Raw genomic sequence first — 27,053 nt, 5'->3', positions numbered from 1 at the left:
CTCAAAGGCTGCTGTGCTCTGCGGGTGACCTCCTGGGCCTCCTCCCATGCCTCCCAGCTCCTCCAAGGCGAGGACAGAGTCTCCCGACCCCACAGTGCTGGTGGCCAGGGTCTGAGCTACGTCTTGGACCCCTTGACATCCGGGGCCGCATAGCACGTGGTCCCAGGGTGCACAGGTGTTCCTGGGGCCCCTCAAGGTACCTGAGCTCAGTGTTAGCCTTGAGCACCAGAGATCTGCGTTTTGCATTAATACACCTGAAATGTTTGTTCCTGATTTACCTTTCAAGTTGTGCCCGTAGCCAAGTCCTGTGGGAGGATCCCTGGTGCAGACACGGTCCAACAAGACAAGGCTCCTTGGGGGCCTCGGGGCCGGTGTTTCCCCCCAGGGCGGATGAGGGCTTCTGTGGCCTGTGGGCAATGGAGGCAATGCCCCAAAGGGAGCTGGCTCCTTCCACCCTCTCGTTCCTCTGTGCCGGTCACATCGAAGAAAACGTCTTGTTAGTGACAGCCCGTCTCCAGCACCTGTCTGACACTCGCCAGTGTCCCTTTACAAACAAGGAAAGAGCAGGTCTAAGGCTCAGGGGCCCTTCGCAGGCAGCAGTATTTGGCTAAAATCAAATACCACTTTCTCTTTTATCTATTTTTTATGGTAACCTCTCTATGGTAATGACACAGATTTACCTTTTTAAAACTAAACTCACTCTTTTAGTAAAATACATAAATTGTTCAGAGGAAAAAAAAGTGCAAATAATGGTTTCAAGGAATAAAATCCAAAGTGAAGTTTGGAAACACCAAGTCTGATCCTGCTTCTGACGTCTGAAATGCTCTCACAGCATCACCGTCAGAAGATCGGCTACTTCTGCTCACACACCTCCCGTGATGGGGAGCTCACTACCTATAAAAGGCATCTCCATTAGGCTCTCCTGGGAAATGCTGCTCCCAGCAGTTTCCACACTGAGCCCAGGTCTGCAGGGCAGCTCAATTCCCTGTCCTCATGGGAAGTCTTCATGGAGCGGGCACCTGTCCTCTCCCAGCAGCCTCCTCTGCCAAGCAGAACGGCCGACTCCCCAGCAGTTCCTCATCCTCTTGGAGGGAACGTCTCCATTCAGGAACAACAGCTGCTGGTTTTTTACTCTTTTTTTTTTTTTTTTTTTTTAATTTTTTAAAAGACACCCAAGTGTTAATGATTGGCTGGACAGGCTCTGTTGCTTTCTAATTTTTTCTTTTTTTTTTTTTTTTTTGCGGTACATGGGCCTCTCACTGCCGTGGCCTCTCCCGTCGCGGAGCACAGGCTCCGGACGCACAGGCCCAGCGGCCATGGCCCACGGGCCCAGCCGCTCCGCGGCATGTGGGATCTTCCCGGACCGGGGCACGAACCCTCGTCCCCTGCATCGGCAGGCAGACTCTCAACTACTGCGCCACCAGGGAAGCCCTGGTTTTTTACTCTTAAAGGGCAGTGCCAGGAGCGGAGACCAGTCTTCTAGGAGTAACGGGACCTCGCCCCAGCTTCCAGGAGTGGAGGCATGGAGGCGGCCGGGAGCCCTGCAGACATCACCAGGGACTCCCAGGACCAGATGTGAGTGGGCAAACGCCCAGCAGTGAAGGAAGAGCATTTCACAATTAACTGTGTGAACGGGGCATTCTCCCATAAGCCCCAGCACCTCCTTCTCTGGCTCCGACTCCCCACCCCCGCACAGGAAGAGGCCAGCCTCTTGCATCTCTTTTGTGGTTCCATGGGCTTTACCAGGCTAAGGTCACACTGGTCATTACTCGCTTATCCAACTTATTTCAGGATTCAAATACACACACACACACACACACACAACGGTTGACTTTTGTAGGCTTCTTTTTAAAATAAATTGATTTTAAGGAAAATAAAAAGGAAAAATTGTGGAGTGTTATTGTGATCAGCTATTAATATGTCACTTCTTGGCAACTCTTATGAACCCTTACACGGGCCAACCTCTGGCCCTGTTTTATTTCACTCAATGTTTTCAACAGCCCTTTAAGGAAGCTCCATCATCACTCCTCTTTCACAGATGAGGAAACTGAGGCTCAGAGGAATTAAGCACTGTGTTCAAGGTCACACAGCAGGAATATTGGGAGGATTCAAACAGGCCCCCCTGTTGAGGGCAGTGTGTCTGGTGCCTCTCCCTCTCCTGACATCAGCGCTGACGTCAAAAGAGGATCGTTTTACTGAAAAGGCAACAGACGGAAAACAGTGGATTCCCCAGGGGAAGGTGCTGGCCTCACCATGTGCCCAGGGCACGTCCCCAAACCCGCATTCCCAACTCCCAAGGGCGCCGGGGCCCACCAGAGGGGCTGCTCCCAGGTGGGCGTCCCAGCCCGGACCTGGGTCCAGACCACTACTGCGCCTCTGCCCCGGCCCCCACCTGGCCACAGGTGGCCTTGCCGAAGGGGTAGTGCGGGAAACTCCCTCCCTCCCACGTCCTCTCCCAAGGTCTCGACCCTACACGCCCTGCTTCAATTCCGAGTCAGTTCGAAACTGAGTAGTCGCGCGGCCTGGGGAACACACTTCACCTCTCGGCTCTCGGTTTCCCAGCCTGTAGCTCAGAGATCGGGGTCTCTCGGGGTTGGGAGGGATTAGTCAGCGAAGGCGCGCGCCGGCGCCCATGCGGCGGCCACCTGGGGGTTGGAGGGGCGTCCCAACCCCGCCCCTCCTCCCTTCGCCCCGTCGGGTCTCGCGCCGCCTCCTCCCTGCTCCAGCCCCGGGCCCCGCCCCTCGCCAGCTCCCTCCCCAGCCGCTCACTCAGGCCTCTGTCACCTCTCAGTGGGCGGGCCCGGGGGGCGCGGCCCCATCCCCCTCGGCACAGCCATTGGCCTGAGTAGGTGAGGCCGGGCAGCCTCCTCCCCGCGGCGGGGCGGGCCCGGGAGGGGATGAATGAAGCTGGAGTGGGCGCTGAGCCCCAGCCAGAGCTTGGTTCGCAGCGCGGCGGCTGGGCCCTCTGGACGGTGAGTGCTCGGGGCAGCGTGGGCCGCGGAGGGTCAGGCCACCTTCGTGGGCGCGCCGCCCAGGTGCGCCGGGCCCAGACCTGCTGATGTCAGGAGCGCGGCAGGTGCCCTCAGACGTTGGGCGGGGACCAGGGGATCGGGGAGGCCGCGCGGGGCGGGACGCGGGGCGCCGGCAGTGCGCCCCAAGCCCCTCCGCGGCCGGGAGGGCGGGACCGAGCGCGGACGAGCACCCCACATCCCGCCCGCCTCCAGGAAATCGGCTGCACAATGCGCCCCCTCTAGCTGCCGGCTCCCCAGGCGGGGAGCTTCCGAGGAGGCGGGCCGAGGGGGAGGGGATGGATGGTGGTTGGGGTCAGGCGGGGATGGATGGAGGGAGAGGCCAGGGCTAGTGGCCGGGGCAGGTGGCCGGGCGCGCACGCGGGCGCAGGCCACGAGAGTCGCACCAGGGACAGATGAGCCTCCCGGAGCTGCAGGCTTGCGGCGGGGCCCCCACCTGCGGCGGATGCCGCTGCCGCTGAGTCAAGGAGGAAATCGTCTTGAACAGAAGTTTCTCGCGGGCGGCAGGGCTTTGTTCGCGCCAACCGCGCTCCAGACACCTCGGGGAGGGGAGCGCGGGCGGAGCCGGCCCCGCGGGCCGAGCTACTGGGTGGGCGCGAGGGACTGGTCCCAGCCTGGGCGATACGGGCCACGCCCCTGTCCCCGCCCCGCTACACGAGGTCCCCGCGTCCGGCGCAGAGCCGGCACTGGAAGACCGGGCGCCCCTGGGTGCCGGCGGAGGCTGAGGGAGGATGGGAACTAGGGCCCCCCCCCCGCACCCAGTGGGCGCGCTTGGCTCCGGACGGGAAAGCCTAGGCACATGCTGAGATTTCCAGCTCGGAGGAGCAAGCCTGGGTGGTGTGGAATCCGGTGGGGAGAAGCCCATCAGGCAGTGGGGTCCAGGCCCCATCCCCCATGTGGGTGCCTGAAGGCTCCTGCTGCCAAGGTCAGACTTGGTGATGGGGCCTGTTTCTGTTTGGAGCCGCTAGGAGCTGCAGTAGTTTTCCACAGTGAAGAAAACAGCTTCCTAGTGGCCGCTTTTCGCGGTGCTTTAGGGAACTTGGGTTTCCTCTGTCTAATCAGAAACTGGCTCCAGGGAGCTGGTGGGGCGGTGAACCTTGAGCATGGTGGTGCTGTGAGGTTTTCTCGGTGCAGCCTGGGGCGGATGGACTTCAGAGGAGAGAAAGCACCTGGTTTTAGCCGGGTTGGAGGGTGAATCTAACGCCGGCAGTGATCATAATGACCACAGGCGTCCTTATTGGTCACTTAGAATGTGCAGGCCCTGTGCTGCGTGCTTTGAGCATCTCATTGAATCCTTACCACCACTCACGAGGGAGCTACTATTGCTCCCATTCCACAGATGGGTAAACCGAGGCACTTGCCCAAAGTCACACAGGCAGAACGTGGTGGAGAGGTTTGAATCACATTTGTGTGACTCCAGACGTTTTACAGCTCTGTTCCTGGGGGAGAAGGAAGCCCAGGAGGGCCAGGCCTGACACAGAGCAGGGTGTCTTTTGCTGCCCACCAAAAGATGGGCGGCACCTAAGAGGACAAGAGCATTTGGCCAGGATAGTCCAGGCCTGTGGGATGCAGGGAGGATGCCTCTGGGCTTCCACAGCCCAGCTTTCCCACGTGCTGCTGGAGGGAGGGAAGGGAGAGGCCTCTTGGTTGGACCCCGCACCCCTGACTGCCCTGAATCAGGACCCGTCCTGCTGGGCAGGGCTGGCAGATATTGCCTGGAAATTCTTCACGGGGCTGCTTCCCTCCCGGGTGGCTATGACCTAATCCATGGTTCCTTGGGTGTAGTCCCTGCAGCAGGTGCTGGGCGGATCCCAACCACGCCCTTCCCCGCCGCTGTGGTGAGGTGGCTGGGAGCCTGGAGGTCAGGATGAGGGCCGTGTGAATGAGGTCTTGGGGCTGGCATCCGGTCCTGTTTGAGTGCCCGATTCCGAGCAACTCGACTTGGAGAGCCAGCAGGTAGTGGGGCAGAGCCTGGTGCTCTCGGTCTGGATGGAGCTGTGCCGGTGCAGAGGGCCCGGCAGGGGACCCAGAGGACTTGCCCTGGCCACACTCCCGCTTCCTCCGTTGTCTCCTCCAACTGGGGAGTGGACAGAGACCACCCCGATATTCCCTCCCAGGCCTGCCGTCCTCAGGCGTGGCAAAGAGCCCACTGCCCGCTTACGGGGGGACATAGGCAGTAATCCTCAGGACTCTTGGCCGCTTTTGTTCCTGGACACTCAGCTGCTGTGTGGCCTCGGTGTGGTCGTGGTGGGCATGGGCGTCCACATCAGGGCAGGACCCCCCTCTTCACCACGGCAGGTAACCGCACAGGCCTGCCGGGATCCTGCCCCACCAGCGGGAGGGGGGTCCCAGCTCAGGCCTCAGGTGACCAGGGCTCTCAGTGACTTGGTGGAGCCAGGCCCTGCCGCGGGGGAGGGGGACCAGCCTAACTGGGGCCCGGGCTGTGTCTCCTGTAGGCTGCTCGCGGGGACTCTTCCTGCCACTGCCCCGGCTCAGCCTGCAGCCCCCGTCCTCAGACATCCCTGTTGCCCTTGGTCATGGCGCAGCCCCCTTCCCGCAGCATTACCCAGAATTAGCCTCTTGGACCACATTTCCAGGGGTGGGGAGATGCATTCACAAACCACACGTCGCGTACGAGAGCTGCTCACTCACGGTGTGGCCGGTGAGGCCACTGAGGTCCAAGCACCAGGCCGGCTGGGTCCGCTTACCTGGGTTCAGAGTCGCGGGCTCCTGGTTTGGGAGCTTGCAGCCTGTCCTTTCCGCCCACGCTGCCGGGCACCACACAAGCACCCTCACCACGGGGGCCGCCTTTCCTCCGTGGCTTTTTTATCCAGCAAGCCTTGGGAGTACCTGAGGCATTGCCCTTCCACCCAAAACACAGAAGGCTCAGGACTGCTGGGCTGAGGGCAACGCCCCCTTCCCGCCCCAGCTTGCTCGGGGCCCTGCCTCTCGGCAGATGCCGTGGGCCTGATACTTGGCCCCAAGGGCCTAAGGGGCCACCTGGGAGTGGCAGAGTCCAGCCTGCGCCAGGGCAGGCCCCTCACGTGGACGGAACCTTCCCCGGCACCCCCAAACCGGTGAGGGCCTCTGCAAGTCTGCTCACCCCACGCTCCCACACACCGGGCTCGGGCCGTGGAGGCAGAGTGGAAGTAGGAACATCCACGCTGAGACCGCAGGACACTCCCTGAGGGACGGGTCTTTCCAGGTCTCCCTCAGACAGTCCTTCATTGTGGCCTCCATGCAAAGCAGCCAGCTTCCTGCCCACTCACCTGTGTGTGGCCATCAGGTATGCAAATTAGGGTGCGCCAGCCCTGCGGTGGCCACCCAGGTCCTGCCACCCGGTGCTTGCTCCATAAATAGCTTTGAGTCTCATCTTCAGGAATCGAAAGCCCCCTCCACTCACCCACTCGGAGGACGAGAGAGCAGGTTGGGTTTGGGAGGCGAGGGGAGAGAGCGGCCTGCAGGGTCCCAGGGGTCGTGGGGCACTGAAGGTGCAGGGACGGGGTGGGGCGGGGAGGCAGGAGCCTGGCCGAGGGGGCCGTGGGACTGTGGCTGGCGGCCTTGGGGCGGTCAGGTCGAGGCACCTGCTGGCTGGAGCGCCAGGCAGAGGAGAAATGAAGCCTGTGGTTCTTCCCTGGCTGCCAAGCTCCCAGCGTGGCCAGGACAGAGCCCGGGAGCACCCCTGGCGTGGGACAGGCCCCACGTGGCTCAGCCTCAGGCCCCCCTGGGGCATTTGCTCCAGCTGCAGCCAGACGGTCCTGCGGGAACCCAGGCCGAGGAGGCCCAGGGGCCCAGGGGCTGCCACCTGAGGCTTAACATGTTACTCTGGGTAATCCTGCACCCTTCCCACCCACTACGCTTTGCGGACAGCCTTCAACTAGGAGAGAAGTAAATGGCTGCATCAGACCCGAGGAAAGAAGCAGGCAGAGCTAAGCATGTGAACATGAAAACCATCTCAGTCCTGGACTGACACCAGGATCTCAGTTCTCACGGATGGAGCTCTGGCGAGCCAGCCAAGTGGGGGCCACTGACCTCCTACAGGACAGCTGTCGGGGGGGCTCGTGAGGCTGCGAGGAGGAGGGGGAGGCAAAGTGGGGGAGGGGGCCTGGAGTTCCTCGGCACAGACACCTCTCGGCTCCGCTGATGGGCCAGGCCAGCTTGGGAGTCGGAAGAAACCTGTGGTTTCCTGCTGAGATTGCCATGCACACACACAAAAGTACGCTCACACGTGTGCACACGCGTACACACCCTCACTCGCCCAGCTGAGGCCCCAGCGTACACATTACCCTCCCTGCCAATCAGCCTGCCTAATCCCGCAGGCTCTGACTCTCCCCAGGGGACAGGGAGGGAGGGCCTCTGGCAGTGGGGCGTGCTCCCACGGGACCCTCCACCTGCTGCCACCCGGCCGGGGACAGGCCGGGAGGGTGGGACAAGACTCCCCCTTGAGAGGGGGCTCCCTGGGGAGAGCTGCGTGCCTCCTGCGTAGCGGAGGAGGACAGTCTTCCCTGTACAAGGAGGGGATTCTCCACGGCCAGGAGAGTTGTCAAAGGCTTCAGCAGAGCAGGTCCCGGCCTCAGACGTCTTTCCATGAGACTGGGGGCAGCAGAACAGCAGGGAGGGCCTGCCTGAGGGCTGGGCGGGCGCTCCAGGGCCGCCAGCCCCCTGCCGCCCCAGTGGGGGGGCCACATGGCTGGAGCACCCCAGAGACTGTGTCCTAGGGCAGCGGCCCAGCACAGGGCCCTGGGGAGGGTGCCCGGCTTGGGGGTGAAAGTTACATCCCTAACGTGGGTGCGCCCGCGGTGGGGGATTTCACGGGTCTGCTGTGCGCAGGAGGGGGCTCAGCTGAGCCCGGCCCGCGGGACGGGTGCCGATGTGACGGTGGCGGCGTCCTGTCAGATGCCCTGCCCTGCCGCCCGGCTCCCGGGCCTCTGTCGGCTCCAGGCTGTGTGTGTCTTGCTGCCACCGGCTCTCGACAGCTTGTGCTGTTCGGATTTGCAGCTGGGACAGTTTGCTGCTGGCTCGGGACAGCCTTGGGTGTAGCGGCTGTGAGCTCCTGTGGACAGGATGGTGTCCCGCGGTCCCCAAACCCGCCGCCCAGCACAGGCCTCGCCCAAGCAGGTGCTGGCACAGGACTACCTGCTGCATGAGTCAGGGGTCTCCGTAGGAGCCCAGCCAATAGCAGATAGGTCGCTATAAAAGAGACTAATTATCGGAACTCAGCTCACGTGACTTTGTAAGATACGTGGTCGGCAAGCTGCAGACCCAGCAGAGATGAAGTCGTGGTTGCCGTCTGAAAGCCAGCAGCCTCAAGACCCAGAAAGAGCGATGATGTTTCCGTGTGAGTGAAGACAGGAAAAAGCCGTGTCCCAGTTCAAAGGCAGCCCTGCAGGGCAATTCAGGGAAGGGTCAGCCTTTCCTTTCTATTCAGTCCTTCAAGTGATTGGATGAGGCCCACGGGGTCTAAATATGCCGATTCAAATGCTAATTGATTCCAGAAACGCCCTCACAGCTGCACCTGGAATGTTTGCGCAAGGTCTGGGCACCCTGGGACCCACCAAACTGACAGGTAGAATCTATAATCATTCTGCTCTTGGCTCTGAGATCATGGACTGGGCACCAGACGCTGAGGCATGGGCTCCGCAGAGGGTAGGGAGGAGAGGCCAGGATTCAGATGGCATCGGGGTCTCTCAGGTGAGGATACCTGTGCACTGGATCTGGGATGCTGGCAGGAGCTGGCCCATCCTTTCCGTGGTGCAGTCTCCACCTAGCTTGGCTGCAGTCACCAGGGCCCCGCTCAACCATCAGCCAAGCCTGAGAATTCAGGTCCCGGAAGAGGCGCCACACCTTGGATCAGGCCTCAGCAGCAGGTGGGAAGCAGATACACTTTTTTGTTGAAACGATTTCCAAGCGGAGAGAAACCGTAGGCCACGTGCACACACTCACAGTGCCCAGAAGGGGAATTGGTGGGGAGGCCTGACGTCCTCCCCTAGCCCAGCTGTGGTGCCCACTCCTTGGGGGAGCCAGCTGGCATCTAAGTGGTGCTGCCACTGGACTCTGCAGCCCCTGTCACCCTCCCACCAGCTTGACCACTTGGGCCTGAGACAGAGAAACAAAAGGCAATGGCCTCGGGGCCACCAGCCTGGCCTTCATGGGGGTTGGCCACCTGCAGGGAGTCACCAGCCATGAAGTCACTTTCTCCCGGCTGAGCCCCGTGGGGGGTCAACTCTGGCCATCTCAGAAGCATGTCCAGGAAAGAAATCACCCTGAGTGGCCTGGGTTGCACCCCCAGGCCCCAGCAGCGTTGTCGTGAGGGCACAGATGACTGGGAGACCAAGACAGAGCAGCTGGCCGTGCCCACCAGCCCACATCCGAGTCTGCGTCCTGGACTCGGCCACGGTGGCTGAGAGGCCCCCGTGCTGGAGCGGGCAGCGCCCGCAGGCCCGTCTACGCAGCAGACCTTTGCCATGACATTCAGTCCTCGAGCTGCACACACAGCAAAGTGTCCTTTAAGTCCGGGGCAGGCGTCAACATGACCGTCTGTGTCCATTTCTGGAGCTGTCTCCTGACACCGTGCACGCCCAGCACACGTCGCCCGGACACAGCCACGTGAGGTCTGGGTACAAACTCAGGAATCTCCCCCTGAAGACCCGAGAACGTGGGACCGTCCTCGTGGCTGTGAGATTCCAGGTGTCACACAGCCCTGGACCCAGGATCCGGCGCTGCCTGCCGACGGAGGGGACATTCCAGACACACTGGCTCCACGTCACAGGTGTGTCTGTCCGCCTTCCCCACCCCGCAACCCCACCGCACCCCACACCTCAGCGCCTGCGTCATGGGAGGGCCCAGCCTCCTTTCTGATCAAGACGCTGCTGATAAGGGTGAACGCCTTCCGACCAGAACACAGCAGGTGGAGCAGAATCTGGGCTTAGTAAGAGATTGGTTAGACGCTGTCAGCGCGCTGCCTCGAAGCGGGGCGGGGGCGTGCAGTCTGCATTCAGGCTGCCGTGTCCTGGCCATCACAGCCGCTCCTGACAGACCCCGGGGAGGAGACCGCGGGGCTGCCCACCCCAGTGGCGCCGTTTACTTCTCATCCCGTGAGGGTGGTGACCACCGTCGGTCGCCTGGCTGATGTCTAAAATGGGATTTTCAGTCTGTGAATCAACAAGCAAGTGATGTGCGTGACTGCAGGTTGACTTTATGTGTTCGTGTCAGAGATCAGAGCTCTTAGCTCAGGTAAACTTTACGCTGACGTGGAGCTGTTTGGGCCACACACCACTGGCATTGGAGTCTTGTTAAGGCCTTTATTTTCAAATAGGAAGGACTCTATTTCTTCATGACCTTTTCTAGTCGCGCTAGCTCAGCGATCTGGCTGCCTCCTAAGCCCTGCTGGGGCCCGATCCTTCCCGTCCCTGCATTTCTCCTTGCGGGGGATCGGCGGGATGGTTAAACAAGCTCAGAGCTGGGGGGAGGCAGTTCTGCATATCCCTCCTAGGAAGGCCCACCCCCCAATAATAATTCCCCGGCCCAGTACTGACTGTCCATCCCCACAGGCCGCTGGACCGACCTCTCAGAGCAGCCGCTGCCCCCGGCCCGCTTGGACGCCTTCCCTTTGGGCCCACCCCCGCTGGGAAGGGGTCCAGGGCCCTGCTGGTTATGTGCGTGCGTTCACGTGTTTCCGTGTGGAAGGTGTGTGCACAGATGGGTGTGTGTGTGTGCACACTGTGGAGGAATGCATCCCCACAGCACGAACACGCGGCTGCCTCTGGGAAGGTCGAGCTTTTTCCACGTTTCTGTTTCGGGAGCCCGTCTGAGCCGTGGGGCTGGTGGGAAGCAGCGCTGTGCTGTCTTGGGGCTCACGCTTGTCACCGTCTGCTCTGTTCCACGGTGGCCCAAGTGCCTACAGTACCTGCTTTGGGAGCAGGTGCGTGGCTTTGTGTCCCTCCAGGAGGCTCGACGGTCCTTCACGCGGCGTGAACTTTGCTCCTTCCGTGGGCACCCTCCTAGTCCGTATGACTGAGCCTGGCGCGCCAGGGTGCAGGGAAGAGGTGGTGGCTCTATAAATACAACCCTGGGTGTGGTCGCGGGCCCTGGGGAATGACTGAGGTGGAATTGTTCCTGTCCACGCTTGGCCTCAAGATCTGGCTGCTGATTGCCTGGCAGTGCCAGTTTCCAGAGCAAAGAGTTGGCCCTGTGTGTCAATGCCACACAACTGGTTGTGTTTCTTTGAATGAAACGTTGGCGAGGACAGCCAACGCGCTCGTGGGCTCTGAAGCCGGACCACGTGGTCTCGTCCTAACCGGCCCTGGATGGCTGTGTGGCCTCGGGAAACTGCTGACTCCTCTGGGCCCACTTCCCTTTCCTGTAGGATGGGCTGTGCGTGGAGCTCAGACTCCGCCGGGAAGTGGGATGCTGCAGTGTCTTATGGCATTTGCGCCAACGGCCTGGCCCCAGGGAAGGCCAGAGAGGAGACCGGGGTGAGGCTAAAATTAGCTAAGACGGCGCGGCGGAGGAGCAGGCAGAGGTCTGGCAGAAAGACCTGGCGCCCCAGCCTCAATGCACAGGGTGCGAGGGGATCAGGAGAGGCGGAGCTCCCAGACCCCGCCCCCCAACGCAAAACTGCCTCCCAGACCTGGGTGTGGTCTCACCACGGCCCACTCCCCTCACCCTGGACCGCTTCCCAGTTTGCAAGGTTAACACAAGATAAAGCCAATCTTTTGTTTTAAAACAGTCCTAACCTGGCGGTCCAGTGGTTAGGACTCTGAGCTTCCTCGCAGGGGGCACAGGTTCGATCCTTGGTCGGGAACTGAGATCCCGCATGCCACGTGGCTTGGCCAAAAAACAAAACAAAACAAGCAAACAAACAGAAACCAGCCCACAGAAGCCAAAATCCTGCCGTCGCAAGGGCTGAAGGATCTGTCTGTGGCCAGGACGGCTGAAAAGTCCTCTTTGCTCTCTGCCAGCAGGGCCCACGCCAGGCGCAGCTCCCCCAGAGGCACTCCCGATGTTCCCTCCCCGCCCCGCCGCCCAGGACCCTCAGTGGTACCGCCCTCTGCCCTCACCACTGGGCTCACGTCCTGTTCTGAGCGTCTGTTATCCTCCACCTCCCTCCAGGCCTGTGGTCTCCTGGAAGCCGGGCCTCCTAGGGGCTGTGTGAGTGTCCTGTAACGAAGGACCACAAACTGGGGGCTTAAAACAACAGAACTCTATTCCCCGCCCAGTTCTGGAGGCCAAGAGTCTGAAGTCAGGGTGGGGGCAGGGCTGCCCTCCCTCTGGAGGCTCCGGGGGAGGGTCCTTCCCTCCTCTTCCAGCTCCCCACCGGCATCCTTGGCTTGTGGCCTCATCACTGTAGTTTCTGTTTCTGCCATCACATGGCTTCTCTAATAAGGACACTGTCGCTGGATGTGGGGCCCTCCGCAAGCCAGGAGGACCTCATCGCAAATCACCGATCACACCTGCAAAGACACTTTTTCCTTATAAGGTCATGTGCAAGGTCGGAGGATGTATCTTTTCGGGCCGGGGGTGGGGAGCCACCATTCTGCCCCTCCGCGTCCCTGGCTCGGGGCCCAGCAGAGCGGTGCTCTGTGACTAGCTGCCTGAAGGACTCGGTCCACCAAGTCTAATCTGAGACAAGTCTGGGGGCAGCGTCAGCCCTCTGGGCAGCGGCCTCTCCCGACATCACTGACACCCATGCGCAGTGGGGGGTCTGAGGCCGCCTCGGGGCCCTGAGTAGCCGACAGCGGGTTCTCCCTGTGTGCCTGTCTGGGTCCAGAGTCCTTCCTTTAAAGGACAGTAGCCGTAGTGGACCAGTCCCCCCCGCCGTGACCTCATTTTACCTGTCACCTCCTTAGAGGCCCCCCCTCCAAATCACTCACATTCCAGGGAGCTGAGGCTTAAGGTTCCAGCGTATTTTCTTTGGGGGACACGGTTCGGCCCATAGCGAGAGGTAACCCGATGGAAGTGTGTTGAGTTCGGCTGAAGACCCTTGCACGGGGGCCCAGGGGCTGTGGGTACAACCAAGATCAGGTGTTTCCTGTCACAGCGACTGTACCTGTGCTGACCAGTTTACTTCTGTTGGGAAAATCAGCGTTTTTTCCTCTTAAGATGCAGAGTGGTTGTCGCCACCTGGGGGGTCCAGAAGGATCTGTTTACCTGGCAATAGGTCCCGCCTTTTCTCAAAGCTTGGGGGTGTTGGGGGTGTGTGGGAGCCCCGGGAGCCTCGAGATGCAGCCATTTCTCAGGCCCGACTGAGCTCCTTTTGGTCCGTGGGCTGGGAGTCAAAGTGAGGGCCCAGATAGGGCAACGGGAACAGGCCGGGCTGGGAGTTTGCAGAAAGATGGAGTGCTGGTACAGTGTCCCTTGAACCTGTCAGCGGGGCTGCGACCTGCAGCGGTTTCAGCATCTCGAGAGACCAGCCACGGGCGAGGCCCAGCGCCAGCCGACCCTCCCGCCCGGTGCCATCCCGGGGGCCCGGGTGGGCCTGCCTGTACCCCCTTCCTCATTTCCCACACTCTCCACACGCTGGACTAAGTTGGATTTCCCTTTCATGCTAAAGAGCACAAGGCTGGCCGGGTGTGAGTTCAGGGAAGAATGGAGGCTGGGCTTGGAGTTGAGGGCGGGCACGGTCAGTTGCCCCTGGCAGAGCGCACAGCTCAGGCCGCGAGCCAAGGCCGTGGGGAAGGTGCGGGTCGGGGTGGTCCAGGGACTCACATGGCGTCTGACTCAGTCCTGCTGTGTCTCAGCTCCACTCTCAGCTCTGTGGCCTCATTCAGGCCCGGGGCTGCCCTGAGGGCACGGGTCTGGATTCGGGGAGGAGGCTGGTCAGAAAGGCTGCCCTCACCAGGCTGGGTAGCGTACAGGCAGAGCCATCGGTGCCCCCGGGGACAGGCTGGGGGAGGGTTCTCCTGGAGATGGATTCTTCCCGCAGATCGGACCGCCGCTGGAATTCCGCATCCACTCCCGCTGCCGTCGCTGTCACGCCCTCGGAGATGCCACAGCACTCGATGGGGGACAAGCACTTCGTCTCGATGCCGCAGCTGGTCTTCCCTGGCCCCCCGTTGGCCACCAACAGCGAGTGTGACTGCACGCCCCCCAGCAGGCGGGCGTCCCTTGGCTCGCCCCTGAGCCAGCCGCTGTGCCAGCCGCGGCCCGAGAAGCGCGGGCCCCGGGCGGCCGGGGAGGTGCGCTACGTGGCGACAGGGCGGCCGGACGAGGCCTGCGGCTGGCGGGCCTTCACGCCCACATGCCTGCAGGCCTTCAACACACCCCGGGGCTTCCTGCTGTTCCTGTGCGCGGCCTCCTTCCTGCAGGGCATGACAGTCAATGGCTTCATCAACACGGTCATCACATCCATCGAGCGGCGCTACGACCTGCACAGCTACCACAGTGGCCTCATCGCCAGCTCCTACGACGTGGCCGCCTGCCTCTGCCTCACCTTCGTTGGCTACTTCGGAGGCCACGGCCACAAGCCTCGCTGGCTGGGCTGGGGCGTGCTGGTCATGGGCGCTGGCTCGCTGGTCTTCTCACTGCCCCACTTCACCACCGGCCCCTACGAGGTGCTGGTGGACGAGGCCGTCGGAACATGCCGGGCCAACCGCAGCGCAACCTGTGGGGGCCGCGCCTCTGGCCTATCCAGCTACCAGCTGGTCTTCATGCTGGGCCAGTTCCTGCACGGCATGGGCGCCACCCCGCTCTACACGCTGGGCGTCACCTACCTGGACGAGAATGTCAAGTCCAGCTACTCGCCTGTCTACATCGGTGAGTGGGATGGGTGTGATGGTGGTGACGCCAGCCGGCCGTCTACTCAGAGCCCTGCCCCGTCCAAGCCCCCTACATGCATGTCCCTGTTGGCCACACGTGGCCCCACCTGGCCCCAGGTGCTCCTAGGCGAGGTGGCAGGTCAGCACGGGCCTGCGTTTCACCCGACACCTCGGGTGAGGGAGGTGGCGCTCGCCAGCCTCAGCCCGATCCCTGGCACATCCCACGGGGTCTGGAGCGCACGGACCCTCGTGGTCCAGTGGTTAGGACTCCGCGCTGCCACTGCAGGGGGCCCAGGTTTGATCCCTGGTCAGGGAACTAAGATCCTGTGAGCCGGGCTCGGCTGGTGGCTGGGCTGCAGAACTGGGTGCTGCCACGCCACCCTCGGGGGTTGGGCTCGAGCCTCGAGCTGCCCCTGAGACCTTCTCGTTTATCTGGGGTGAGATTTCCGTGTCCTCAGCCTCAGGCCAGCCGCCTCTCCGAGTCCCTCCTGCGAGGTCAGCTCTCCCGGGGAAGGGGTCGGGGTCAGTGGAGAGCCCGCGGCCGGCGCCCCAGCCCAGCCAGCTGTGCTCGCTGCCCTGCTTCATTACGTCCACCGTGGACTCTGCTCGTCCGTGTCATGTGGCGGCTGCCATTCCGGGGACGGGGGCATGTGGGACCCGGGTGAGCCTGCAGCGCTGCATGGGTGCCGCCCTCATCCTGCACAACGAGTCTTAGGATCTTTGCTCTTTCGAGGGGGAAAGAGTCCAAATGGTGTCTACAGGGGCTTTGAGGGAAATATTTTTAAAACACCTTGAAAGGTTGACACCAGCCGATATCAGACACAGTGGAGACTGTGCAATGAAAACCCCAGTTTAAAGGGGTTCGTGCCTGGGGCTAGGGGTGGAGGTGCAGAAATGCAAGCGGGGCTTGTCTTAGGTGGGCCGGAGGGGTGGCGCAGAGGGCGCAGCAGGTCCCCGACGGCTCTGCTTCCCCTCCAGCCATCTTCTACACCGCGGCCATCCTCGGCCCCGCAGCCGGCTACCTGGTCGGAGGTGCCCTGCTGAATATTTACACCGAAATAGGCCACCGGTGAGTGACCTGGGCCCACAGAGAAGACGCCCACTCTTGGTGCAGGAGGACGGCGGCCCGGGTGGGGGAGGTCCAGGCCGACCTTGCTCTGGTGGGCCTGGGAGTCTGGGCAGCCTGGAGAGTGTGGCCTGAGGGAGGGGACAGCATGGATGGACGGCCTCCCGAAGCTGCAAGGGACCAGGCCGCAATTGCTCCAGTGCCCTTTGCGGAACCAAGAGGGGATTTCCTGCCGCCACCGGGAGGTTCTTTTTTTTGGGGGGTGGTCTACACCAAACGATTCTCCAGTGCTCTCCGGACACCAGCCGAGTGTCCCCAGTTCACCTCAATCTGACACTGACTCTGGAGTCAGCTCAGACCCCCCAGGTGAGCGAGAGCACCCACACTTCAGACGCCAGCCGCAGTGGTGGCTCCCGGGTACCCACGCTTCCGTCCAACTTGGCTGCACGTCGGAGGGTCCTAGGACCCCTCCTTCTAGTAATTTGCTAGAATGGCTCACAGAACTCAGGAAAGCACCGCACTGGCTCAGTTGCCAGTTTATTCCCCAGAATACAACTCGGGGGCAGCCGGCTGGCCTCTGCCAGCCCCTTGTCTCCTGTCCACCTGGCTGCCCAGACCAGGCTTCTTTCCCATGTACCTTTGAATTTAAAGGTGCACTTGTTTGCAGGCGGGGGTCACAGGCAAGACCCCTGAGCTTCACGAGGCCAGGGCACCAGCCACCCACCCTCTGCCCTGCCCCTCCGGGACCCCCAGCCCCTATGGCCTCGTCGGGAGGCAGCCTCGCAGGCCCCAGAGGAAGGGGTGGGGCTGAGCAGGGTCCCCTGGTGCAAGCCCACCCCGTGTCCGTCCCGATGCCCTCCGTCCACCGCTGGTCCCAGACCAGGGGTGGTGGGGCATCAGGGCGGGGGCCTCAAGCAGAGCCTTTGGTCTCCGCCTCTCAATGACCAGCAAGCAGGACGCCCGGCGTGTGTGCCCTAGACGCCGTGAGCACAACACTGCCCCCACGTGCCTCTTCCCGCAGGACGGAGCTGACCACTGAGAGCCCGCTGTGGGTCGGCGCCTGGTGGGTGGGCTTCCTGGGCACTGGAGCTGCCGCCTTCCTCATCGCCGTGCCCATCCTCGGCTACCCGCGGCGGCTGCCAGGTGGGTGCGTCCCGCAGAAGGACACCCCATGCCCTGCTCCTCCTGCCCGCCAGGAGCGGTGGGGCCGGGATCGTCGTCCCCTGGGCGGGGGCTGCCATCCGGCAGGGCGGCCCGGCCGGTGCTCCCTCCATCCCTGCAGCTTCTGCCCGCTCGGGGACCACGGAAGAGGCTTGTTTCACCGGTGGAGGGGCGCCCCTGTCAATACCTTCCGTCTCCCTCTGGTCCCAGGTTGGGCCCGTGGGCTCTCTCCCACCTCGCCATCCCTGCCACCCGTCATCGTGGTGCATCCGTACAGGATGTCTGTCTGGGCGCCCTCGTCCACCGGCTGGTCCCACATCCAGGAGGAGGGGCATCGGGGCCTTTGGTCTCCGCCCCTCACAGATGTTCACATCCTTCCAGGCTCCCAGCGCTATGTGGTCATGAGAGCATCTGAAACTCACCAGTTAAAGGACAGCAGCCACCGGGTGACCAGCAACCCTGACTTCGGGAAAACCATTAGAGACCTGCCTCTGTAAGGACCTGCCTCTTACAGACCTCATCTGTAAGACGAGAGGGGGGGCCTGTCGTCTGTGTCTGTGTGTCCTGAAGACCCTTTAGGGTCCTACACATGCTGGGTCTTGACCCTAAGCTAGGAGAGTCCTGTGACCCCTCCAGGGCCACATGGGGAGCCCACAGCCCCTAAACCTCCTTCTGACCCAACAGTCTTCAGGGCTTGGCTCCGAAACTTGGGCTAAGGGATTAAGGGGGAGCAGACAGAGCCTCCCGGCTTGGAGGCACCAAGGGCCGGTTGCGACGGAAGGGCTGGGGCCTCAGCCTCGTGGTGCCCACCCCTCACTGCCCGGGCCTGCGGGGGACCCAGGGACACGCACGCAGGGACCCGTCTGCGCTCCCACACGGCAGGCTCTGGGGGCTGTGCCTGACGCCTCATGGTCATGGAGTGAATCCCTGATGCTTGGCGAGTTGCCCCACAGCCAGCTTGTCCACGGTCCCCAGGGAAGCAACTGACCGCCTCCCCCAGGATCATTCCCCAGGAGTCACCCCTCCTCCCCATTCTCTGACCGTTTCATTGGGAGTCACCTGCACGTGCCCACAGGGCTCCAGGGAGGGGACCGTCCAGCTCCCTGGCCTCGCTGCCCTGCGGCCGCCAGTCCTCTCGGGCAGTGACCTCTTGTTTATCTTGTACTTGACCTGGTCTTACTTTGCTGTCTTCACACACTGTTGGGACAAACAGAGCCTGGGCTGCTGGGGCCTCAGAGGGACAGCGTGGGGCTGGGGGCTCCTGGCCGGCCAGTGCCCCTCATCAGGGCATTCCATGGGGGGCTCTCCTGGCCAGGGGGAGGCGGCCCTCAGAGGGTCACCTGCCCGAGTCCTCAGCCTCACTGAGTGCCCACCTGCCCCACAGCTTCCTGAGCCCATTAGTGTCCACGTGGCAGGTGGAGGCTGTTAGTGGCGGGAATGAGCCCCCACCGTCTGTCTTCAACACGGGGAGGGTGACGTGGGGTCAGGGAACCCCCCAGGCTACCCGTTACCTGGTTAGACCCCCCAGAAGAGCCGCCCACTCAGGAGGCTGCCACCAAGGCCGGCAGAGCTGGCCCAGGGCCACAGCGACCAAGGAGGCAGGGTCATCCAGGCAGGGCAGGCTCGCCCCGTCCAGCCAGGGCAGGGCCACCTGCTCCGTCTGAGCAGCACTGGCACCGAGGGCGTCAACAGCTTGGTCCCCAGTGGACCCGGGGAAAAAGCCCGAGATAAGGAGGTTTATGCCCAGGCTTGGTTCCCCAAACCGGTTGCTGATAGTAAAATAAATACCGGAACATGGGCCCTCTGTCAAGGTCATGACTAGTTCTCTGGGCCAATTCAACATGGGAGTTTCAGCCAAGCAACCTGCAGGCTGAGATTAAGAAATAAGGAAGTTCACATACTTCTGGGGAGAGTCACCTGCCCCTGAGCCCAGGCAAGTATCCCCGAAGGACCAGAAAGGGACTGGTCGCACCCTGGGCTTCCCCTCAACACACACATGCACGCGCGCGTGTGCGCGCGCACACACACACACACACACTGAGCCCCACCAGGATGGCATTTCTTCCGCATCTTGTTTCCTTCATGGATGTGGGACTCCGGCTGTTGACCAGAAAGAAACCTTTTCAGTCCTTGAGTTTGAAAGTCAGTCTTGAAGGAATTGGGTCCCTGTTTGAAGCAGGATGGGGAAGGAGGCCGCTCTGCAGTTACCCTGAGAAGCCGCAGGGGCCGGGGGTGGGGGGCGACTTCATTAGCATCAGTTCCCTCCCAGGGCACAAAGGCTAACTGTGGCCACCCTACGTGCTCCTACTTGGCAGAATCCAGTTTACTGTTGGCCTGTGTCCTCAAAACGAAGAACACTGGAGTGTCAAGGTGTCTGTGCTGCTTTGACATGCGCAGGGAGGTGTCGGCACTGATGGCTGGGCCGGGTGGGGGTCTCCCTCCTGGTGGAAGATGACCCGTAGGGTCGGTGGGAGCTGGTTCTCTGGGCGGGAGGCCTTAGCTGCAGACACGGAGAATGTGAGCAAAGGCAGCCATTGTCGGAGCCGCTGTGATAGGGGTCGGACCACAGTCGTTTGTCACCAGGCTTTGCCTGCTCATGGGTGCCCGAGATGGACCCAGGGCTCCAGGGAAAACTGTCCCCAGCCCACATCACTCACGAATCCTGGACCTGCCATCCGGTGGCTGAGAGGGGCCGGGCCCGGGAAAGGCAGGCGGGGTGCAGAGCCGTGTGCACTGGGTTCAAGGGGGAACTCTCAGGCCAGGTCCAAGGGCCATTTCTCAGGCCCCTGGCATCACTACACCGGCCACTGCCCCCCAGGTGCACACCAAGAGAAGTCGGAGAGACAGCCAAGCCCACACAGGGTCTCCTTGGAGGGGCCTCTCGGTCCAAACCCTCAGGGATTTCTGTCCCTCCTTTTCACCAGCTGGCGACTGAGAAGTGGTCCCACCCCTCAGGCCCCGTTCCCCTCTCCTGGGGGCCACCCAGTCCTGGACTTGGTGACAGCCGCCTCCCCCCCAGCCTCCCGCTCCTGGCTCAGGCCCCTCTGCTGGTCCTCCCGGCTGCCCCTGGGGCAGATTCAACAGTGTCACAGTCACTCAGGGTCTCTTTCCCCACTGCAGCCGACCTCTGTGACAGCGGCTTTCACAACAAGCCACAGGCTCTGGGTCCTGGTGCCAGCTCTCCCCCTGCCCCAGCCCAGCCCACACCCACTCTCGGTTTCTCTGGGGTACATGTGGGGTGCCCCTGGCTCTCCCACACCCCACTCCACTCTCCTCTCAGAACCAGGCTCTTTGTGCTCAGCTGGGAAGGGCCAGGACTCTGGACCGCTCTGACCCTGTCTCTTCTCTCTGGTCTCCATTCCCTCCCACATCCAGCTCCATCTGGCTCCTCCTGAAGAACCCCACATTCATCCTGCTCTGCCTGGCTGGGGCCACAGAGGCCACGCTCATCGCTGGCATGTCCACGTTTGGCCCCAAGTTCCTCGAGTCCCAGTTCAGCCTCAGTGCCTCGGAAGCTGCCACCTTGTTTGGTGAGAACGCTCCCTGAATCTTGTGGTGGGGGCGGTCCTCCGTTTTTTCACTGGTTCTCAGAGACCGAGGGGCCTTTGAGGGTCTCTTCTAGAAAACCCCAGGCAGCAAGTGCTCCCCACACGGGGCACACGTCCCCCCAGGCGGGGGCCCCGGAGCAGGTGTCTGGGCTCTTACACAGCAGCTCTAATCACGCTTACAAAGGCTGCCGCTGCGATGGGCAGGACGGTCCTTCCCGAGGGCAGTTTGGGAAGCGCTGAACACAGCCTGCTGACCCGTTCTCTCCGCCGCCCCCCTTGCCTCCCAGAGCCTGGCCCTTTGAGTCATCGCTGGCTGTGGCAGAGCGGGTTTGGGTGGCAGATCCCACTGCGCTCCCTCGGGCCTGGCGGTCCCCGTGAGCCAGGCAGTGGGTGTCCTGGGGTCTCCCTGAGGCTGCAGCCCTGGGCCTGCCTGACCAGAGGCGTTCTGTGGCCAGAGTGAGAACCCTCCTCAGACCCCTCCTTCCGGCCCCGTCCGCGGGGAGCGCTGGCCTGCGGAGGGGGCAGCCACAGCCTCACCGAGAACCTGCCAGGCAGGAGGTGTGTGTGGGTCGATCCTGGCCGGGCACCTCCCCCCAGGGAGGATGGTGTCAGACGGGGGGTCCCCAGTGACTAGTGCCCCAGACTCCCCTCCTTGCTGACCTCTTGGCTGTGACCCCGCCTGCCAGAGCCCCACCCCCGCCAGCTGCTTCCCTACCCCACAGCGGCCGACACCCCTCCTGGGACAGCCGTGTCCTCTGGGTCCCCCCCTCTGCCCCCAGAGCCGGTCTCCATCTGGGGAGACGGGCTCACTGGACCCAGGGTTTTTGAGGTCTCCTCCACCCTTGGAGAGCCCCCCCTCCCATCTGCACCCCATCCCACGGCAGGCCTGGAAGCCACGTGCCGATGAAGCCCAACTTCCTACCAAACGGCGGCCACCAGCTTCTCCAAACACCCCCTTGTGGTCAGACTCCGCAGAGGCCGTGTGGGCCAGGGGAGCGCTATAGTTCTTGGGTCTCCCCGGTGGGAGGGGCAGGACCCAGCGACCTCTCCTCTTCCCTCTCCTGCTCTGCCCCTGCACCCCTGGGCCTCTGAGCAGCTGGCTGGATGGCCTCCCCAGGCTCCGAGGCCCCCTGTGAGCACCAGTCAGGGTCCTGACATTGAGTGCAGAGCCCCGTGCTGCCACGCAGATTGGGGCCGATGGCTGTGGGCCTCTGTCTCCCATCTCTAAAGCGGAGACGAGGCCCAGGGGGTTGCTGGCCCCACCCCTGTGGCTCCGGGGACGTCACCGAGCCCCTCCCTCTCCACAGGGTACCTGGTGGTGCCGGCAGGTGGCGGAGGAACGTTCCTGGGCGGCTTCTTTGTGAACAAGTGCAAGCTCCGAGGTTCAGGCGTCATCAAGTTCTGCCTGCTCTGTACCCTGGTCAGCATGCTGGCCTTCTTCGTCTTCTTCATGCACTGCCCCAACGTGCCCATGGCGGGCGTGACCGCCAGCTACAACGGGAGGTGAGGGCCAGGTGGCACCTGGGCGAGGGGAGACCTCTGCACACCTGTTGGGGGCACCAGTGGTCCCTGGGGAGGAGGCAGGTGTGGGGCACTTGAGGTGAGGTCACTGGAGGTGGTCATAACAGTAAGGATGGTGTCCTCAGCGGGGACCAATGGCCAGTCCCTCACATGCGCACCTGAGCCCCAGCCCTCTGTCTGTAAAGCGGGACAGTCCCAGCCCCACCTCCTCTCTATGTGTTGTCTTGGAAAGTGGCCCAGCCTCGGCTCCCGTGTGTCACTGAGTTGGGCACGTGAGGGGAACAGCCCGCTGGGGGTGACTTGGGAATATCCGACGTAGACGCAGGCTGGCAATCACTGGCTGGGAATTCCCCGTAGAGATGACAGGGCAAGTGCCGAGGGCAAGGACGCCATCGTACCGTTGTCGAGACAGCCAGGTCGGAAACAACCAAACTAGCCAAGAGTTGGTGCAGAGTGGAGGGCTTGGTACCATGCAAGAGGGAGGAGTCTAGTCCTTGGGCGCCTCCAAGGTCGTGTTGATCGGAAAAAGGCAGGAGCAGAACGATGCGTGCAGCGTGCTCCACTTGAGCACAGAGAGGGGGAGTGTGTGGTGAGGGTGCGGATAACCGGTCGGTGGGACGCCCACCCTCCTGTGCTGCGGGGCAGGGACCGGTGCCACGGGGACGCTTCGTACCTGGCACTCAGCAGTTTTTGCATTTCGAGCCCTGCGAACGCACTGCCTACCCAAAACCAAGCCAGGTGGGGAGTGTGCGGCGCAGGGTTGCTTTGCTTCGCTCTGAGCACATCCAGCGATTCTAGGAGCCAAGGCGATGCAGGAAGCCCCGGTCCTCGGGTGCAGCAAACCCGGCGAGTCTGGAAACCTGCAGACGTGGGCCCTCAGGGACCAGACCCCACGCCGGCCTTCACCCCACCGTCGCTCTCTCGCACCTGCAGCCTCCTGCCCGAAGGCCACCTGGGGCTGACAGCTGCCTGCAACGCTGCCTGCGACTGCCAGCCAGAACACTACAGCCCCGTGTGTGGCCCCGACGGCCTCATGTACTACTCGCCCTGCCACGCGGGGTGCCTGGAGGCGGCCTCGCCTGGCCCTGGTGGCCAGAAGGTGAGTGTGGGTGGCTGCTGCCCAGGCGGTCGGTGGCTCCCGGACGCTGGGGGGGCCCCCGCCCCTTCCTCCTGTAATCAGCGCTGTTGTTGCGCTCCCCAGGTGTACCAAGACTGTAGCTGTGTCCCTCAGAATTTTTCCTCTGGTTTTGGCCATGCTACTGCAGGGAAATGCACTTCAACTTGTCAAAGAAAGCCCCTCCTTCTGCTTTTCATATTCGTTGTAATTATCTTTACATTCCTCAGCAGCATTCCTGCACTAACGGCGACTTTACGGTAAGCCTGGGCCTGGGTTCACTCTGGCCCAGAACCTTCCCTTTGCAGCTAAGGCGGAGCTCTGCAGACCCCTGCGGGGTACGTGCCGAGCCCCCGGAGAGCTGTGGCAGGAGAGCGCTAACTGCCTCCGTGAGGTGCTTGCCACCTGGGGACGCGGCCTGGGGCTCCGCCAGGACTCAGCCACTGGCGTGGGGTGTGACTTGGCCACACTTCCCGGGCGTTGATGCGCCGGTTTTCCATTGCAGGTGTGTCTGTGACCAGCAGCGATCCTTTGCACTAGGAATCCAGTGGATCGTGGTTAGAACTCTAGGTACCGTGCTGTGTGAGGAAGCCACACAAAGTTGTGGTGTGCATTCACCGCACAAGGGCACGCGCCAGGCTGGTGTACATTCCAGCATGAGGCTGTGCCCACCTCGGGGAAGGGCTCCATTCCCTAACAGTCCGCTAGAGGGACCCATGGCCATGTTTTTGCCCAGAGGGCCCCATTTCCTCATTAACACACAGGCTCCACCAGAGTCGAAGACTGTGGGGAATCTCCCGGCATGGAGACAAGCCCCTACAGAAAGGAACATTAAGCCCCCTTTGCACCCGCTGTGAACACCAGTGGCCGACGTCACGTTCCTTAGAGCCCGCCTGGTCTGGGTCTCTGGACGCCCCCCCGGGGGTGTCCGGGTACTGAATGTGCCTCTCTCCGCAGGGGGCATCCCAGGCCCCATCGCCTTTGGCTGGGTGATCGACAAGGCATGCCTGCTCTGGCAGAACCAGTGCGGCCAGCAGGGCTCCTGCTTCGTGTACCAGAACTCGGCCATGAGCCGGTACCTGCTTATCGCAGGGCTGGCGTACAAGGTGAGCAGGGTGGCCTCGCCCCCAGGTGCGCTGGCAGGGGGAGGGAGTCCCAGAGTCTACTCCAAAGGACCAAGAGTCTTTTCCAACTAGCTCGGGCGTCTGGGCATGCCACTGGGATCTTCCAACAGCTTAAACCCCCACTGGAACCCTGGGCATCATCCTGCAGCCCGGTTTCCAGAAGTGGGATCCTTCCCCATTCCGAGCTGTTGTTGTTGGGGACCGTGATGATGTGATGCCAGTGGCGGGAACAGTGGGACAGCAGGCCCGGGTCACAGGGGCTCACTCTCCAGGCTCCCTGCCCTCCAGGGCCCTCACCATCCTGGCTTGGTGGTTTGCCCCTGGGCTCTGGTCAGCTAAGGCTTTGGAGAAATCAAAACTGCTCCCCCTGCAAGAGCCCAGGCAGGCCTGCTTGCTCTGGGCCGGGTCACCTGGTTGGGTCCACAAGCAGCGCTTCTCCTTCTCCATCCTTAGTGGGTCTTGAGTTACATCCTGCTTCTTAGCCTGACCCTCTGCTTTCAAGCTGTTAATGGAAATGTCCTGCTGTATCTCTGGGCGTCTGCTACGTGGGGTGAAGCATAGTATTTATATTTTGAGTTTCCCCCCCATTGGAGGAAAAGGCACACGACTTCCCAAATACAATGAAATCCTAGGGCTGGTATATAAGAATGTCTTGGATTTCTCCTTTGGGTGGAGGGTGGACTCGGGAATGTCCCACTGGCAGAGCCTTTTCGGGAGGGGCCTCAGAGACAGAGGATTCTCAGCGACCCTTGGGTTTATCTCCCTGAAGATTAGCTTAAAAATAGCCAAGTGTGAGAAGAGATTTGCGTGGCTCTGGACAAACGGGTCAGTTCAAATAGACGCACCCCGCACAGGGAGCCGGCCCTTGCTTTTCTTTTTCCCTGTGTTGTAGGGTCCCTCGGCCAGAGCAGCAGGCTGGACCCCGGGACGGCTGTCTGCCCAGATAGTCCCCCCGCGGCCTCGGCACAGGGGTAGGATTGGCTCCCAGAGTCAGTGCTCATTTTAGCGGGGGTGGGGGTGGCCGGGTGCACCCCTAAGTGCTATCCCGCTCGCTCACGGGGCCACAGAGTGGAAACAGATGGGCTTCAGGCCCATCTGCCTGGGCGGTGCTCCAGGAAACCCAGGGTTCACACGCTGAACGCATACACCCGTGTACAGAGGCTAGCACGCGCGCCCACACTGTCATCTTCCAGGCTGCGTGATTCCCAGGGGGCTCAAGGTGGTGGCTGCGGTGGAGTGACCGCCGAAGCTGGCCACCTCTGACTTAGGTTCTGGGGTGGCCATGACGAAAGACCCCACACCAAGTGGCTCAAACAAATTCATTTTTTCTCGTTCTGGAAGCCAGACGTCCAAAATCAAGTTGGCTGCAGTGCCCGTCCCCCACTGGGGGCTCTGAGGGGGACTCTGTCCCATGCCCCTCCCTGCTCCTGGCGGCTCCTCCATCCCTGGGCTCCTGGGCTTGTAGACTCCTCACCCCGTCTCTGCCTCTGTCATCACGGGGCTGCTCCCTGTGTGTCACTGTGTTGAACCTCCCTCCCCTTTCTCTGTTTGCACACCCGTCACTGGATCTGGAGTCCACCCTAACCCAGAGTGATCTCAAGACCCCTAACTTAATTACATCTACAAAGACCCTATTTCCAAATCAAGGTCCCATTCACAGGTTCCGGGGGTCAGGACTTGGACACCTCTTTTGTGGGGACCCTGTTCAGCCCACGACAAGCGCCTCCACTTCATCCAGGGCCTCTGCATTTAAGTGAAATCATACTCTTCATTCCCCCCTAACAATATTGGGGTCCAGGCTAGGGACTGGCTATGCAGAACGGATGGACCCTCTGGCCAGAGCAGGGTTGGTTCCCCAGGACCTCGTGAGACGCCCGGGGCTGGGCGGGGGGCTCAGAAGTGGGAGCACCCAGGGCCTCTGGGCGGGTGGCTCAGGAGAGGTCCAGCGGCTCCCTTCTCTCCAGGTCCTGGGCTTCGTCTTCTTCACCACTGCCTGCTTCCTGTACAAGCCCCTGTCGGGGTCTTCAGACGGCCTGGAGGCTTCTCTGCCCAGCCAGTCCTCAGCCTCCGACAACCCCACGGACCTTCAGGAAGCCCCCTCAGCCCTCCAGATCCAGAGCGACATCTGACAGCCCACCCGCCTGCCCGGGGGCACGGGCCTGCCACGGCACTTCCCAGGAACACTATCTACTTTCTCCCCGGAAGGGGTGACCCCTCCCTGATTGATCCCCGGCACTGAGGACCCTGCAAAAATGTGTCACTGGGTCCGGGGGGACTGAGCCCCAAAGGCACCAAGGAGAAGAATGCGAGACGTCCGAGTGGACGCCCCTGCCCCAGCCCCCAGACCTTGCCAGAGAGAGTGGGGTGACCAGCTCTTGGCTCGGAAGGAGTGGCCCACTTCCCGGCCGGATGCAGGGCTGCCTCACTCTGGTCCGCTCACACTCTGGCCCTCTCCCACGGACTTAGCCAAATAGCATCCCCTGGGGCCTCAGGATCCCTCGGAAACACGAACAGCTGTGCTTCTAAAGCAACCTCTGTGATTCCTACGTAACTCGTAACTCCGTCAGTAGTTACAAAAAGTGTGAAACCACCTGTGGACTTTGGGGAGACACTTCTGGCATCCCTTCATCTCTCCTTTAAACGGCGGGTGTTTGGAGCTGGTGGCTACCCGGCGGTTTACAAGCTCTCTTCTCTCTGGAGACGTTAAGGCCGGTGATGCTGGCCTGTTGGAGCT

At 62.1% G+C, this 27,053-nt stretch overlaps 1 protein-coding gene across 1 annotated transcript; it reads left to right on the top strand.

The window, feature by feature from the left end:
* Positions 1-2,889: 2,889 nt before the first annotated feature.
* SLCO4A1 (solute carrier organic anion transporter family member 4A1) lies at positions 2,890-26,529 on the top strand. Its single transcript, XM_081255750.1, has 12 exons — positions 2,890-2,972; positions 13,954-14,783; positions 15,764-15,854; positions 16,873-16,994; positions 17,394-17,505; positions 20,388-20,542; positions 21,868-22,063; positions 23,015-23,180; positions 23,283-23,455; positions 23,701-23,765; positions 24,153-24,301; positions 26,284-26,529. The coding sequence occupies exons 1-12, from the start codon at positions 2,902-2,904 to the stop codon at positions 26,446-26,448; spliced, it is 2,295 nt and encodes a 764-aa protein (XP_081111876.1). The 5' UTR covers positions 2,890-2,901; the 3' UTR covers positions 26,449-26,529.
* The last annotated feature ends 524 nt before the right edge of the window (positions 26,530-27,053 follow it).

The sequence above is a fragment of the Mesoplodon bidens genome, assembly GCF_964165515.1.
Source record: "Mesoplodon bidens genome assembly, chromosome: 15".
In the NCBI taxonomy this organism is placed as follows: Eukaryota; Metazoa; Chordata; class Mammalia; order Artiodactyla; family Ziphiidae; genus Mesoplodon; species Mesoplodon bidens.
The sequence above is the reverse complement of the archived record's forward strand: the minus strand, read 5'-3'. Positions and strand labels throughout refer to the sequence as shown.

What these genes read in the sequence shown, in the direction of transcription:
- SLCO4A1 (XM_081255750.1), top strand. Translation starts at nt 2,902, where the DNA reads ATGAAGCTGGAGTGGGCGCTGAGCCCCAGCCAGAGCTTGGTTCGCAGC. An exon ending in CTACTCGCCTGTCTACATCG is followed by an intron (nt 14,784 to 15,763) that starts GTGAGTGGGATG and finishes CTTCCCCTCCAG; the next exon opens with CCATCTTCTACACCGCGGCC. An exon ending in GCACTAACGGCGACTTTACG is followed by an intron (nt 23,456 to 23,700) that starts GTAAGCCTGGGC and finishes TTTCCATTGCAG; the next exon opens with GTGTGTCTGTGACCAGCAGC.